We start from the raw sequence: 16,718 nt of genomic DNA on the forward strand, positions 1-16,718 counted from the left end.
CTGACTGAGTATCCTTAATAGACTACACAGTACTATAATGTGAATAAACACTCTCCCTCCTTCTATTACCCCCTGGTACTGCACAGGATAGCTGGAGTTATGTGGAGGGTCAGCGCTCCCTGTCAGCGTCTCTGATCTGTGATCTGCAGGGAGAAAATGGCGCTGGTGAGTGCTGGATCGGCTCTGAGGAGAAGCTCCGCCCCCTGTTATGGCACGTCTTCCCGCACTTCTGGAGATTATACTGGCCTGAGGTAATGGTGGCTAGCAGCAGTACAGAGTCCCTGATAGCAATAGTTACCAGTGTTTAGGGTATTGCGCTGGCCCAGGGTGCCCCTCACGGCACTGCACACTGTACCTCTGAGCCATCCAGAGCACAGCCTTATAGCGCTGCGCTCCCACCCTTGTGCCGCCATTCTCGCTGGTGACCCACTTATCGGGGCACCGGCGTCCTACTCACCACCTCGATCTTCTGGCTCTGTTAGGGGGTTGCAGCAGTGCTGCGGGAGTGAGTGGTCGCCTCGGGGGCTAGCGATCATCAACCTCAGGAGCTCAGTGTCCTGTCAGCGGAGATAGGGGCTATTAACCTCTAGGGTTGGATCCTACTCCCCCCACTAAGTCCCATGAAGCAGGGAGGCTGTAGACAGCAGCCTCCCTGTACCTAACTCTTTAAAAAAATAAAAAAAAAATAAAAGAACTCTTAGGAGCTCCCTTAGCTATGACCGGCTCCACCGGGCACATTTTCTAAACTTTTGCACGTTGTCATTATGGGGTATTTTGTGTAGAATTTTGAGGGAAAAAATGATTTATTCCATTTTGGAATAAGGCTGTAACATAACAAAATGTGGAAAAACTTAAGCGCTGTGAATACTTTCCGGATGCACTGTATAATTCAGGAAAAAAACTGACAAGTGCTAGCACATACGTTGGGTACCTGTTGTGGGCCTCCTGGCTCTATTTAGTCCACTCTTTAGGTTATGCAGGGGTTAGTGCCTGTGCTGCAGATGGTTAAAAAAAATAAGAATTTACTTACCGATAATTCTATTTCTCGGAGTCCGTAGTGGATGCTGGGGTTCCTGAAAGGACCATGGGGAATAGCGGCTCCGCAGGAGACAGGGCACAAAAGTAAAGCTTTCCGATCAGGTGGTGTGCACTGGCTCCTCCCCCTATGACCCTCCTCCAAGCCAGTTAGGTACTGTGCCCGGACGAGCGTACACAATAAGGGAGGAATTTTGAATCCCGGGTAAGACTCATACCAGCCACACCAATCACACCGTACAACCTGTGATCTGAACCCAGTTAACAGTATGATAACAGCGGAGCCTCTGAAAGATGGCTCACAACAATAATAACCCGATTTTTGTAACTATGTACAAGTATTGCAGATAATCCGCACTTGGGATGGGCGCCCAGCATCCACTACGGACTCCGAGAAATAGAATTATCGGTAAGTAAATTCTTATTTTCTCTATCGTCCTAGTGGATGCTGGGGTTCCTGAAAGGACCATGGGGATTATACCAAAGCTCCCAAACGGGCAGGAGAGTGCGGATGACTCTGCAGCACCGAATGAGAGAACTCCAGGTCCTCCTTAGCCAGGGTATCAAATTTGTAGAATTTAGCAAACGTGTTTGCCCCTGACCAAGTAGCTGCTCGGCAAAGTTGTAAAGCCGAGACCCCTCGGGCAGCCGCCCAAGATGAGCCCACCTTCCTTGTGGAATGGGCATTTACATATTTTGGCTGTGGCAGGCCTGCCACAGAATGTGCAAGCTGAATTGTATTACACATCCAACTAGCAATAGTCTGCTTAGAAGCAAGAGCACCCAGTTTGTTGGGTGCATACAGGATAACAGCAAGTCAGTTTTCCTGACTCCAGCCGTCCTGGAACCTATATTTTCAGGGCCCTGACCACATCTAGCAACTTGGAGTCCTCCAAGTCCCTAGTAGGTGCAAGGCACCACAATAAGCTGGTTCAGGTGAAACACTGACACCACCTTAGGGAGAGAACTGGGGACGAGTCCGCAGCTCTGCCCTGTCCGAATGGACAAACAGATATGGGCTTTTTTGAGAAAAAACCACCAATTTGACACTCGCCTGGTCCAGGCCAGGGCCAAGAGCATGGTCACTTTTCATGTGAGATGCTTCAAATCCACAGATTTGACTGGTTTTAAACCAATGTGATTTGAGGAATCCCAGAACTACGTTGAGATCCCACAGTGCCACTGGAGGCACAAAAGGGGGTTGTATATGCAATACTCCCTTGACAAACTTCTGGACTTCAGGAACTGAAGCCAATTCTTTCTGGAAGAAAATCGACAGGGCCGAAATTTGAACCTTAATGGACCCCAATTTGAGGCCCATAGACACTCCTGTTTGCAGGAAATGCAGGAAACGACCGAGTTGAAATTTCTTTGTGGGGCCTTCCTGGCCTCACACCACGCAACATATTTTCGCCACATGTGGTGATAATGTTGTGCGGTCACCTCCTTTCTGGCTTTGACCAGGGTAGGAATGACCTCTTCCGGAATGCCTTTTTCCCTTAGGATCCGGCTTTCCACCGCCATGCCGACAAACGCAGCTGCGGTAAGTCTTGGAACAGACATGGTACTTGCTGAAGCAAGTCCCTTCTTAGCGGCAGAGGCCATAAGACCTCTGTAAGCATCTCTTGAAGTTCCGGGTACCAAGTCCTTCTTGGCCAATCCGGAGCCATGAGTATAGTTCTTACTCCTCTACGTCTTATAATTCTCAGCACCTTAGGTATGAGAAGCAGAGGAGGGAACACATACACCGACTGGTACACCCACGGTGTTACCAGAACGTCCACAGCTATTGCCTGAGGGTCTCTTGACCTGGCGCAATACCTGTCCCGTTTTTTGTTCAGACGGGACGCCATCATGTCCACCTTTGGTATTTCCCAACGGTTTACAATCATGTGGAAAAAACTTCCCGATGAAGTTTCCACTCTCCCGGGTGGAGGTCGTGCCTGCTGAGGAAGTCTGCTTCCCAGTTTCCATTCCCGGGATGAAACACTGCTGACAGTGCTATCACATGATTTTCCGCCCAGCGAAAAGTCCTTGCAGTTTTTGCCATTGCCCTCCTGCTTCTTGTGTCGCCCTGTCTGTTTACGTGGGCGACTGCCGTGATGTTTTTCCCACTGGATCAATACCGGCTGACCTTGAAGCAGAGGTCTTGCTAAGCTTAGAGCATTATAAATTTACCCTTAGCTCCAGTATATTTATGTGGAGAAAAGTCTCCAGACTTGATCACACTCCCTGGAAATTTTTTCCTTGTGTGACTGCTCCCCAGCCTCTCGGGCTGGGCTCCGTGGTCACCAGCATCCAATCCTGAATGCCGAATCTGCGGCCCTCTAGAAGATGAGCACTCTATAACCACCACAGGAGAGACACCCTTGTCCTTGGATATAGGGTTATCCGCTGATGCATCTGAAGATGCGATCCGGACCATTTGTCCAGCAGATCCCACTGAAAAGTTCTTGCGTGAAATCTGCCGAATGGAATTGCTTCGTAGGAAGCCACCATTTTTTACCAGGACCCTTGTGCAATGATGCACTGTTTTTAGGAGGTTCCTGACTAGCTCGGATAACTCCCTGGCTTTCTCTTCCGGGAGAAACACCTTTTTCTGGACTGTGTCTAGAATCATCCCTAGGCACAGCAGACGTGTCGTCGGGATCAGCTGCGATTTTGGAATATTTAGAATCCACCCGTGCTGTTGTAGCAGTATCCGAGATAGTGCTACTCCGACCTCCAACTGTTCCCTGGACTATGCCCTTATCAGGAGATCGTCCAAGTAAGGGATAATTAAGACGCCTTTTCTTCGAAGAAGAATCATCATTTCGGCCATTACCTTGGTAAAGACCCGGGGTGCCGTGGACAATCCAAACGGCAGCGTCTGAAACTGATAGTGACAGTTCTGCACCACGAACCTGAGGTACCCTTAGTGAGAAGGGCAAATTTGGGACATAGAGGTAAGCATCCCTGATGTCCCGGGACACTATATAGTCCCCTTCTTCCTGGTTCGTTATCACTGCTCTGAGTGACTCCATCTTGATTTGAACCTTTGTAAGTGTTCAAAAAAATTTTTGGAATAAGTCTCACCTAGCCTTCTGGCTTCAGTACCACAATATAGTGTGGAATAATACCCCTTTTCTTGTAGTAGGAGGGGTAATTTAATTATCACCTGCTGGGAATACAGCTTGTGAATTTTTTCCCATACTGCCTCCTTGTCGGAGGGAGACCTTGGTAAAGCAGACTTCAGGAGCCTGCGAAGGGGAAACGTCTCGACATTCCTATCTGTACCCCTGGGATACTACTTGTAGGATCCAGGGGTCCTGTACGGTCTCAGCGCCATGCTGAGAACTTGTCAGAAGCGGTGGAACGCTTCTGTTCCTGGGAATGGGCTGCCTGCTGCAGTCTTCTTCCCTTTCCTCTATCCCTGGGCAGATATGATCTTATAGGGACGAAAGGACTGAGGCTGAAAAGACGGTGTCTTTTTCTGCAGAGATGTGACTTAGGGTAAAAACGGCGGATTTTCCAGCAGTTGCCGTGGCCACCAGGTCCGATGGACCGACCCCAAATAACTCCTCTTCCTTTATACGGCAATACACCTTTGTGCCGTTTGGAATCTGCATCACCTGACCACTGTCGTGTCCATAACATCTTCTGGCAGATATGGACATCGCATTTACTCTTGATGCCAGAGTGCAAATATCCCTCTGTGCATCTCGCATATATAGAAATGCATCCTTTAAATGCTCTATAGTCAATAAAATACTGTCCCTGTCAAGGGTATCAATATTTTTAGTCAGGGAATCCGACCAAGCCACCCCAGCTCTGCACATCCAGGCTGAGGCGATCGCTGGTCGCAGTATAACACCAGTATGTGTGTATATACTTTTTATGATATTTTCCAGCCTCCTGTCAGCTGGTCCTTGAGGACGGCCCTATCTATAGACGGTACCGCCACTTGTTTTGATAAGCGTGTGAGCGCCTTATCCACCCTAAGGGGTGTTTCCCAACGCGCCCTAACTTCTGGCGGGAAAGGGTATACCGCCCATAATTTTCTATCGGGGGGAACCCACGCATCATCACACACTTTATTTAATTTATCTGATTCAGGAAAAACTACGGTAGTTTTTTCACATCCCACATAATACCCTCTTTTGTGGTACTTGTAGTATCAGAAATATGAAACACCTCCTTCATTGCCTTTAACGTGTGGCCCTAATAAGGAATACGTTTGTTTATTCACCGTCGACACTGGATTCAGTGTCCCTGTCTGTGTCTGTGTCGACCGACTAAAGTAAACGGGCGTTTTAAAACCCCTGACGGTGTTTTTGAGACGTCTGGACCGGTACTAATTGTTTGTCGGCCGTCTCATGTCGTCAACCGACCTTGCAGCGTGTTGACATTATCACGTAATTCCCTAAATAAGCCATCCATTCCGGTGTCGACTCCCTAGAGAGTGACATCACCATTACAGGCAATTGCTCCGCCTCCTCACCAACATCGTCCTCATACATGTCGACACACACGTACCGACACACAGCACACACACAGGGAATGCTCTGATAGAGGACAGGACCCACTAGCCCTTTGGAGAGACAGAGGGAGAGTTTACCAGCACACACCAAAAACGCTATAATTATATAGGGACAACCTTATATAAGTGTTTTCCCTTATAGCATCTTTTTTATATATTTCTAACGCTAAATTAGTGCCCCCCCTCTCTGTTTTAACCCTGTTTCTGTAGTGCAGTGCAGGGGAGAGCCTGGGAGCCTTCCCTCCAGCCTTTCTGTGAGGGAAAATGGCGCTGTGTGCTGAGGAGATAGGCCCCGCCCCTTTTTCGGCGGCCTCGTCTCCCGCTCTTAACGGATTCTGGCAGGGGTTAAATATCTCCATATAGCCTCCGGAGGCTATATGTGAGGTATTTTTAGCCAAAATAGGTATTCATTTGCCTCCCAGGGCGCCCCCCTCCCAGCGCCCTGCACCCTCAGTGACTGCCGTGTGAAGTGTGCTGAGAGGAAAATGGCGCACAGCTGCAGTGCTGTGCGCTACCTTTAGAAGACTGAGGAGTCTTCTGCCGCCGATTCTGGACCTCTTCTTACTTCAGCATCTGCAAGGGGGCCGGCGGCAAGGCTCCGGTGACCATCCAGGCTGTACCTGTGATCATCCCTCTGGAGCTGATGTCCAGTAGCCAAGAAGCCAATCCATCCTGCACGCAGGTGAGTTCACTTCTTCTCCCCTAAGTCCCTCGTTGCAGTGATCCTGTTGCCAGCAGGACTCACTGTAAAATAAAAAACCTAAGCTAAACTTTTCTAAGCAGCTCTTTAGGAGAGCCACCTAGATTGCACCCTTCTCGGCCGGGCACAAAAATCTAACTGGCTTGGAGGAGGGTCATAGGGGGAGGAGCCAGTGCACACCACCTGATCGGAAAGCTTTACTTTTGTGCCCTGTCTCCTGCGGAGCCGCTATTCCCCATGGTCCTTTCAGGAACCCCAGCATCCACTAGGACGATAGAGAAAATGTTTTCCTTCCACCAGTTTCCTGATAGGCAACCGGTTTGCATAGTTACAAGGTTGGGTATCCTGCTTCTAAGCAGACGATTTCTCGCTGGATCAGGTTCACTATCCAGCATGCATATTCTACGGCAGGATTGCCGTGTCCAAAATCTGTTAAGGCCCACTCTACTCGTAAGGTGGGGTCTTCCTGGGCGGCTGCCCGGCGTGCCTCGGCTTTACAGCTTTGCCGAGCGGCTACTTGGTCAGGGTCGAACACATTTGCTAAGTTCTACAGGTTCGATACTTTGGCCTCTGAGGACCTTAAGTTTGGTCAATCAGCTCTGCAGGAGCTTCCGCGCTCTCCCTTCCGTACTGGGAGCTTTGGTACATCCCCATGGTACTAATGTGGACCCCAGCATCCTCTAGGACGTAAGAGAAACTAAGATTTTAATTACCTGCCGGTAAATCCTTTTCTCGTAGTCCATAGAGGATGCTGGGCGCCCGCCCAGCGCTTCGTTTTCCTGCAGTTGTTACTTGGTCTAGTACTGCCTTGTTACTTGGTTAAGTACTGCATTGTTACTTGGTTAAGTAATGTTGTTCAGCGGTTGCTTACTTAATTCAAGCTGGTTAGCTTGGTTTTCTGTTGTGATGTGTGAGCTGGTGTGAATCTCACCACCATCTGTGTAATTCCTTCTCTCAAAGTATGTCCGTCTCCTCGGGCAGAGTTTATAGACTGAGTCTGGTAGGAGGGGCATAGAGGGAGGAGCCAGCCCACACGATTAAACTCTTAAAGTGCCCATGGCTCCCAAGGGACCCGTCTAAACCCCATGGTACTAATGTGGACCCCAGCATCCTCTAGGACGTAAGCGAAATGGACAATATGGTAATTTTGCTTATACTGTGAGTCGACCATGTAAAGTGTTCATTTATTTTCACATGACATGACTAATAAAAAGAAAATTTTCTAGTGGTTTTAATTTGTAGCTGTACAAAGATATAATTTAGATGGTGTCAACAGTAAAGATGGTAGATATAAAATAGATGAATGATTATAACACATTTAGAGGGTTATGTAATCGGTTCCAAGATGAAGGAACAAGTGTGATTTTATTAAGTTCATTGCTACAAAATAAAGGGTCAGTTACAGTATAAGGCTGGTTTTGCCGTATACCCAATTGCTGCTTCAAATTTAGCAGAGAACTCACCAGAATCACGCTAGTTCCCTCAACTTTAGAACATGATTCATAACCACTTTACAATCAGTTATACCCCTTTCACACCGCAGCTTTAACCCGGTAACTTGCCGATTTTTCAGCCTTCCTAAACGGTTTTAGCTGCGATGTGAAAGGGCCACCTTGAATTTACCGTTTTCAAAATACTGGTATTTTGAAACGGTTAAAAAGCAGGGTCCTACCCGGTTCAGAACCGTTTCACTGTGCAGTGTGAAAGGCTCTGAAATGGTATTTCCAAGCCACAGGAGGTGATAGGCTGTCTCCATGTGTGATGTCACCAGGCAGAAGCAGGAAGCTGGAGGAAAAACACATCAGACACATGACAGTGGGTTTAGAAGCATTTTCTTACTGCAAATATATTATACAATGGCAACTTGGAGTGATGAAGAGGTGAGGGAGCTGCTAAGAATCAGAGGGGATGAGGAAATCTGCAGACAAATAACTGGGACAGTCAAGGATGCACTCATATATAAAAACATGGTTAAAATGCTTCAAGCTGCTGGGTTCCATCGTACGACTATCCAAATGATTAATAATTAATTAATAATTATTAATAATGTGTGGGCCAGAAAAGTCCATTTATAATGACAACCACTGTTTTCTATGGGTGAAACGGGTTCAGTGTGAAAGGTACCAAAACGGTAATGAAATGGTAATGTACTGGTTACAACATGCGATGTGAAGGGGGTTTAACTGCTCAGACCCGTTTTAAGAACCGTTTAAAGAACCGTTTCAAAAGCAGGTTTTGCGATGTGAAAGCAGCATTAGTGGTGGTTTGATTACTGCTTTTATAAAGCAGCAATCCCACATAGTTTTGTTTTCTTTAAGTAGTCAGGTAAATACCTTTTAAACATGAATTTTATAGCAATTTATCTTAGCTATACTCCTATATGTCATTATAAAATCTTTGTGAAGAGCAACCCAGTGTGACTGCCAATCACACAAACAGAGCTAAGACTGGGGTTTTCCAAAGTCTCTCAGCTCACTACATCGTGTGCCACCTGACTGGGGTTGTCATAGTAGCCAAATCACAATGCAGGAACCCAGCTATAGCTGAATATTATAATGACAGCCTGGATGTACACACCAAGGACAAATGTTTGTTAACAAAATTCTTCTTACAGCAGTTTTGATATTTAATAGCAATGCAAAAGGGACTTTTTTGCATATTGTTTTTAGACCTGTATTTATTCACAAATAATACATTTTATGTTCTTGGGACTGATATTTAAAAAAAAAGCTCCTGGTAGTAACTTGTCAAATTATGACTTTTTCTGTGACAATAAAGAAGTGTAAACTCTAAAAAGTGTTTTGCACTAATAAAGAGTTTTCCAGAACCTGCAGACTATGGGGCTGACACAGAGATTAACTCAATTTAACAAGCACCTTGGACAACCCAATTCCCTAGAGAAGGGAGAGCATCACGAAATTCAGGAGTCTCCCATACAATAAGCAAGTATGGTCCAACCAGCTTGGGGCAGTGTCATGGTGATGTGATTCACAGCAAAACAAGTCATCATGGTCCACCACCCCAAAGTTTCATGGACATTCCAGGAGAGAGTGCACAAGTAGGTACCAAAGGGATATTTGCCATTATAGACAGGATTCATGTTACACCTGTGGAAAATGGTAAGGTTTCCCCAACAGAATTTGTACATACCAAGGACAACCAGCAACTAAGAGGATTCAGTAGTCAGACAAGGAAGATGAAAAACATGTATCTAATTACTCCCCCCCCCCTGTAAGAATAACAGTATTACTCACAGATAATGTCCTCCATATGCTGCTTTGTGTATAGGGAGATATCCTTCTTTATTTGGCACATTTCCACTAGCTCCATACTCCAAAAGAAGTGTAATGCAATCTGGATTACCTCCAACAGCTGCATCAGAGAGCACGGTGGACCCATCATGTGCTTGTATATTGATATCTCCACCTAGGAAAGGATCTTCATATTAACCACTCTTGTCTGTACACATTAACCACTCTTGTCTGTACATAACCAAAGCATGAAATGTTTGTTACAATAGTAAAGGAATGAACGTTATACTTGGAGGAACTTGGCAGACTAGATAGATCAACCATTCATTTCTGAAGCCAAGTGCCTAAAACATATTGTAAATAATATTTAGATGTCAAAAATCATATTCTATGTGGAACTCCATGCTAACAGCCAGTATGGAGTAATTAATGTGATTCTGTACGCTCTCCTCCCATTTGTGTAAATGGATGTAGATTCTTAGTTATACTGTACACTACTTGGTTGAGCCCACAAGGAACACAGAATTCTGCGCTACGACAAAGCAGGAGGCACAAAAAGTAAGGGTAAGCACAGAGCCGGCCTTAGCTATAGGTAGGCTAGGCATTTGCCTAGGGCATCCAAGCATGTCTAGGGGCATCCAAGGATGTCCCTGCAGTATCTCATGCTGAGAGGGACAGTCTGCAAACTATCCGTTACTTTCTAAATGTATTCAATCAGTACTTGTATACACTGTGGTTTACATTTGTCAAATAGAATGCAGACAATCCCTTGAACTCCCTCCGACAGGCTTGAATGCCCCTGACTTGTGAGACCTCAGACAGCAGAAGCCCAGTAACTGCAATTCCTGGACCCGTGAAATATTCACTGACTATATAAGGTTATTACTGGATGGTTCCTTATGATACCACATGTGTATTTTGGAAGACTGGTCCACATAAATCTGACATCACCTATACTGCTTGTGCACATGGGGGAGGGGGAGCCTGCTATCCTGTGTCCCTTATCCCTGTGCAAACCCCAGGTGTCTGCAGGAATATAACATGGGCAGTGTTTTCCCCACACTTTATTTCTCAGTCAGTCCATGCCGTAAAATTCCCCTGCCATCCAGCACTGTAACGTGGTAAGTAAGTTGCGTTGCGCTATTTTTATATGAAACGTCAGTGCAGTGTGACTTTCAGATGCGTCAGACTGGAGAGCAGAGCATACTGCTCCCGCAGTATAAAATAAAGGGCATGCAGTTGCCGGGAGTAACAGACACCAGTAAACACACTGAACAGTGAAGACAATGGACAGTTGCTACATGTTTGATACTGGTCTTTTTGTATAACCAGCAAGTATGGCAGTATCTGGACTTTGCTGCCATCTGTGTCCAACCAGCAAGCTAAAATAAAGGATGAGGCTTGCAAAGGACGGCATACCCCATGAGGTCACATCTTTTGTATGGGTGCCCCTTTAATGGGTGCGAGCGCAAGCACTCACCCATCCTGCCACCCCCATCTCACAAAATGCACTCACATATCTAGGTAGCATGGGCGCACACACTGACTGCAAGCACACCAGCAAGCAAAGTAAGTTTTATTAATAAAATTAAAGAAAAGCTACTAGCATTACTAATGTGGGACATATGTGTAAGGTGAATTGCTGTGTGGAATTATGGGGCAGATGTATTAACCTGTAGAAGGCATAAGGAAGTGATAAACCAGTGATAAATGCAAGGTGATAAAGGCACCAGCCAATCAGCTCCAATATGTATATTAACAGTTAGGAGGTGATTGGCTGGTGCGTGTATCACCTTGTATTTATCACTGGTTTATCACTTCCTTATGCCATCTCCAGGGTAATACATCTGTCCCTATGTGTATTATGGACATTACTAATGTGGGGCATATGTGTAAGGTGCATTACTGTGTGGAATTATGTGTATTATGGGCATTACTGTGAGGTATTATGCAGGGTTGAACTGGCCCACAGGGGCACAGGGTAACCCCCTAGTGGGCCCCACTGCCTGAGTGTTGCTGGATCAGATGCAGAACTAGCGGCGGTACTAGGGGGCACCAGACAAAATTTTGCCTAGGGCATCAAATTGGCTAGGGTTAACTCTGGGTAAGCAACTGAGTTCCTCATAGAGTCTGCACACACAAACTGGTATTTGGCATGTTTCCTAGTACCAGGGAAATACTTGTATGTGCTATAAAGAGGCGAGTTATTGCTGTGACATGTTTTCATTACAGCAGTATCTCTTTTTGATCCCTCAATGACCACAGTGGATCCAACATAAGTCACAGTTTTAATAAGATCTTTGGCTGAACATTACAGTTCGCTTAGCAATACTAATGTGAAAGCAGAGACTTTTGAGTTAAACTGCCTGAACATTGACACACCATGAAAAATGACCAATGTACAGCACATGTAGCACCATGCCATATTGTCACTTGAGTTTTACAAAATAAAAATTGTCTGATTCATCATTTCAACTCACTGGTACAACTTGGAGGCTTCCATCGATGAATTTGGTACTCTGTGGTGCCCGTTATCAGGTCAATGCTTTACCTACAGAGCACAGTGGCGAACCTTTCATCATTTATTTGACACAATTTGAAATATATAAATTTGAATATTGACTAATAGTAAAAGTGTTAATGGTCACCACACAGTAAAGTTGAGTATTTCAATATATCCTGAAGCAAATACTGGGCCTAATTCATGATTGTAAGGAATTTCACAGCTGCAAGGTAGCGGCTGTGCAATTCCGTGTCATTAAAAGGCAAATGCAGCAGGAGGGGTCTGTAGGAAATAAACGCCTCCTGTTTGCATTATCAAGGATCCGAGTGCTGTATTTGAGAATGTGTTTTGTGCCTGCGCAGACCCGCAAACATCGTATCTGTACGCACACCACCAGGTTTGCATATAAATATGAATTAGGCCCACTGTACCTCCATGAGAGGACACAAAGGTTAGCATTGTTGCCCCAAAGCCTGGGTTCCTTCTGTGGTCCAACAACATATTGGTAGTTTATTTGGCCGCTGACTAAAATGGACCCTAGTGTGGCCAGTATCTGTATGCGCTGCGGTAAGAAAAGTAGACTGTATGCGTTGTGTAATATTGCGGCACTATATAAATAGACAATAATAATAATTATTGAGTTATTATATGCATTTGTTTTTAGAGCCAAGCTTGATTAGCTCCAGAGAATGCTGAGTAAAAAACTAAAATGATAAAAACATCTGTAGTTTTTACAAGAGAAAGTAAGAAGCAGTATAAGTTATAGTTGTAAGAACAATGTACATGGGGGAGCCGATCCCAGCAGTCGAAATACCAACGCACCTTTACGAATCATGCCCCTGTGCATTAACAATATATGTCATAGATTTACTATGCAGCTTGCACAATGGATTTCAAAAGGGCAATTGTAATGACTGCCAAACCACGCTCAAAGCCACGATCATTGGCAGCTTTGAAAAACCTGGCCATACTGTAGAAAATCTACCCCTGCTAACTTATACGTCCATTCACATACCTTTATGTATTAGTTGTTCTAATACCTCACAGTGACCAAATTCAGCAGCAACTCCCAATGGTGTCACACCAAAACCATCTTTAAGGCTGACATTTCCACCATTTTTCAAAAGTAACGCAATAATAGCACTGCTTCCCTGTTTTGCAGCTTCGTGCATTGCCGACCACCGCTTCACACAGGGCTGGTTAATGGTACAGTTGTAACTGATTAGCGTAGTCACCATATCATAACTGCTAATTCTGACAGCTGAAACATAAGATAACACTGATTAAGTCAAAAAATTATAAAGCTCAGAAAATACTGTAATTCCTTAGAAAACTTTCCTCCAGTATCACTATCACTAGATGAAATTTAACAATGAATTGCATATTTTATGTGAAATATTTTTAGATAAATACATAAAATATATCAAATTACATATATCTATATAGTAATTTTCTAAAGCCTGTCCTGTCTCTTACATGTATGGTGTGAGCTTATGACTCCATCCCCTCATGCAGCATCCACTGCAATGACAGAAAAGACCATCTGGAGTGGACAGAAGTCTATGCTGTGCCAAGAATGGGTTAAATATGCAACAGGTTGAAGGAGGCAGGGTGGGGGCAGACAGAGTTGAGCCGCAAATTCCAGGTCCATTTACTAGTATTTATCAATTATATAATGCTGTAAGTTGTGTGTCTAGCAGCTGTACACTAGAGAGATGCAAAGAGGCCTTGCCCCTCCCACTCATAGCTCTCACTGGCTGCCTGCCAAACAGAGCCACAGCCTCACTTATCCCCCAGCCAGAACTGTTACAAGAGAGTGTGGGGGATAAAGATGAAAAAGAGAGGGGGCAGAGGGTCAGAGATGAAAGAGGAGAGGAGGGGGGGGGGGAGAATGACAGAAATGAAAGAGAGGGAGAAGACCAAAATAAAATAAAGGGGTCAAAGATGAAGCACAAATACAGGCAGGGGGAGGGACGTGTTAGCGCTTGGATCTGTCACCCCACACACACACACACACACACACACACACACACACACACACACACACACACACACACACACACACACACACACACTACAACACCCCCAAATTCTGAAACTATATATTTGCCTATACATTAATTTATTTGGTCATTATAGATTAAATTGTCCCACATTGTAGCACATCAGAACACTGCAATTAAAGACTATTCAATGGTAAATATACAAGCCTGAAACACATGAGCAAACATGTTACAAAGTAAATATACACTGCTCAAAAGAATAAAGGGAACACTTAAACAACACAATGTAACTCCAAGTCAATCACACTTCTGTGAAATCAAACTGTCCACTTAGGAAGCAACACTGATTGACAATCAATTTCACATGCTGTTGTGCAAATGGAATAGACAACAGGTGGAAATTATAGGCAATTAGCAAGACACCCCCAATAAAGGAGTTGTTCTGCAGGTGGTGACCACAGACCACTTCTCAGCTCCTATGCTTTCTGGCTGATGTTTTGGTCACTTTTGAAAGCTGGCGGTGCTTTCACTCTAGTGGTAGCATGAGACGGAGTCTACAACCCACACAAGTGGCTCAGGTAGTGCAGCTCATCCAGGATGGCACATCAATGCGAGCTGTGGCAAGAAGGTTTGCTGTGTCTGTCAGCGTAGTGTCCAAAGCATGGAGGCGCTACCAGGAGACAGGCCAGTACATCAGGAGACGTGGAAGAGGCCGTATGAGGGCAACAACCCAGCAGCAGGACCGCTACCTCTGCCTTTGTGCTAGGAGGAACAGGAGGAGCACTGCCAGAGCCCTGAAAAATGACCTCCAGCAAGCCACAAATGTGCATGTGTCTACTCAAACGATCAGAAACAGACTCCATGAGGGTGGTATGAGGGCCCGACGTCCACAGGTGGGGGTTGTGCTTACAGTCCAACACCGTGCAGGACGTTTGGCATTTGCCAGAGAACACCAAGATTGGCAAATTCGCCACTGGCGCCCTGTGCTCTTCACAGATGAAAGCAGGTTCTCACTGAGCACATGTGACAGACGTGACAGAGTCTGGAGATGCCAAGGAGAACATTCTGCTGCCTGCAACATCCTCCAGCATGACCGGTTTGGCAGTGAGTCAGTAATGGTGTGGGGTGGCATTTCTTTGGGGGGGCCGCACAGCCCTCCATGTGCTTGCCAGAGGTAGCCTGACTGCCATTAGGTACCGAGATGAGATCCTCAGACCCCTTGTGAGTCCATATGCTGGTGCGGTTGGCCCTGGGTTCCTCCTAATGCAAGACAATGCTAGACCTCATGTGACTGGAGTGTGTCAGCAGTTCCTGCAAGACAAAGGCATTGATGCTATGGACTGGCCCACCCGTTCCCCAGACCTGAATCCAATTGAGCACATCTGGGACACAATGTCTCGCTCCATCCACCAACACCACGTTGCACCACAGACTGTCCATGAGTTGGCGGATGCTTTAGTCCAGGTCTGGGAGGAGATCCCTCAGGAGACCATCCGCCACCTCATCAGGAGCATGCTCAGGCGTTGTAGGGAGGTCATACAGGCACGTGGAGGCCACACACACTACTGAGCCTCATTTTGACTTGTTTTAAGGACATTACATCAAAGTTGGATCAGCCTGTAGTGTGTTTTTCCACTTTCATTTTGAGTGTGACTACAATTCCAGAAATGTGATTTCCATTGATAATGTTTGTGTGATTTTGTTGTCAGCACATTCAACTATGTAAAGAACAAGGTATTTAATAAGAATATTTCATTCATTCAGATCTAGGATGTGTTATTTTAGTGTTCCCTTTATTTTTTTGAGCAGTGTATATATATATATATATATATATATACACACACACACATATATATATATATATATATATACAGTTTTTTTGTTTGCAGTTAAATGTTTACAGATACAGTGTCATTGTTATAGTGAAGCTTACCAATCAGAAGAGGAGACTCTCCCCTGCTATTCTTGGTGTTTGGCCACACTCCCTTTTCTAGAAGTGCTTTCACATTTTCGATCAGACCAGATTTTGCAGCCAGAGTCAATGGAGTTTCACCGTCATTAGTCTTTTGTTCACACTGTGTTTTATTTACAGCTGCATGAGTTAACCAAGAGCATACATTATTTGAACAAATATTTAACAGTGTCATTAGGTTATTACTGGCAATTTAAGTTGCTAATACGCTAATGACATCATAAGCTAACACTTAAGGGACAGTGTGAGAGGTACACTTTACACAATAAAGATGAATACTTTTTGATTGATTTATGTATTATTTTGCAACACAATATGATGAAACAAACTTCATTACAATAAGCATGAAACATAAATCAATAACAATTATAACATGTTTTCCCACTTATTCATGAGTGCATTCTGCCAGTAACAGTCCCTGAACCAACACAGAATTTCAGATTAGCAGGAATAACACATACCTTCAGGTCAGTAGAAATAAGCATCAGAGGGAAGACGGTGGTCTAGAAGGCAGTTACATCTTTCCAAAAACTAGCGAATGGGGAACAGGAACACAAGGTGCTAGAAAGCCACTCCAGCTGTGGGCATTTTGGGGATACGGAAAATCTTAAGATACTTGGGTACTTATCAATAAAACTGGACTGTAAACCATAAAGATGTTTATGCATCATTTTACTTTTAGGATTAAGGTCATTTATCAAACTTTTTGTTCAGTACAAAATAGATTGCAGCAGC

The 16,718-nt window shown here is 45.0% G+C and overlaps 1 protein-coding gene across 2 annotated transcripts in view; it reads right to left on the reverse strand.

Moving 5' to 3' along the window:
- LOC134932609 (ankyrin repeat and SOCS box protein 15-like) overlaps nucleotides 1–16,718 on the reverse strand; it is a 107,010-nt gene that overhangs the window by 11,953 nt on the left and 78,339 nt on the right. For both annotated transcript variants that reach the window (XM_063927174.1, XM_063927175.1), the window contains 3 exons: nucleotides 15,945–16,103; nucleotides 13,024–13,269; nucleotides 9,509–9,680 (listed from right to left, as the gene is read on the reverse strand). In XM_063927174.1, coding sequence (XP_063783244.1) covers nucleotides 9,509–9,680; nucleotides 13,024–13,269; nucleotides 15,945–16,103 — 577 coding nt within the window. The remainder of the gene's footprint in view (nucleotides 1–9,508; nucleotides 9,681–13,023; nucleotides 13,270–15,944; nucleotides 16,104–16,718) is intronic.

This window comes from Pseudophryne corroboree, chromosome 6 (genome assembly GCF_028390025.1).
Source record: "Pseudophryne corroboree isolate aPseCor3 chromosome 6, aPseCor3.hap2, whole genome shotgun sequence".
Lineage (NCBI taxonomy): Eukaryota > Metazoa > Chordata > Amphibia > Anura > Myobatrachidae > Pseudophryne > Pseudophryne corroboree.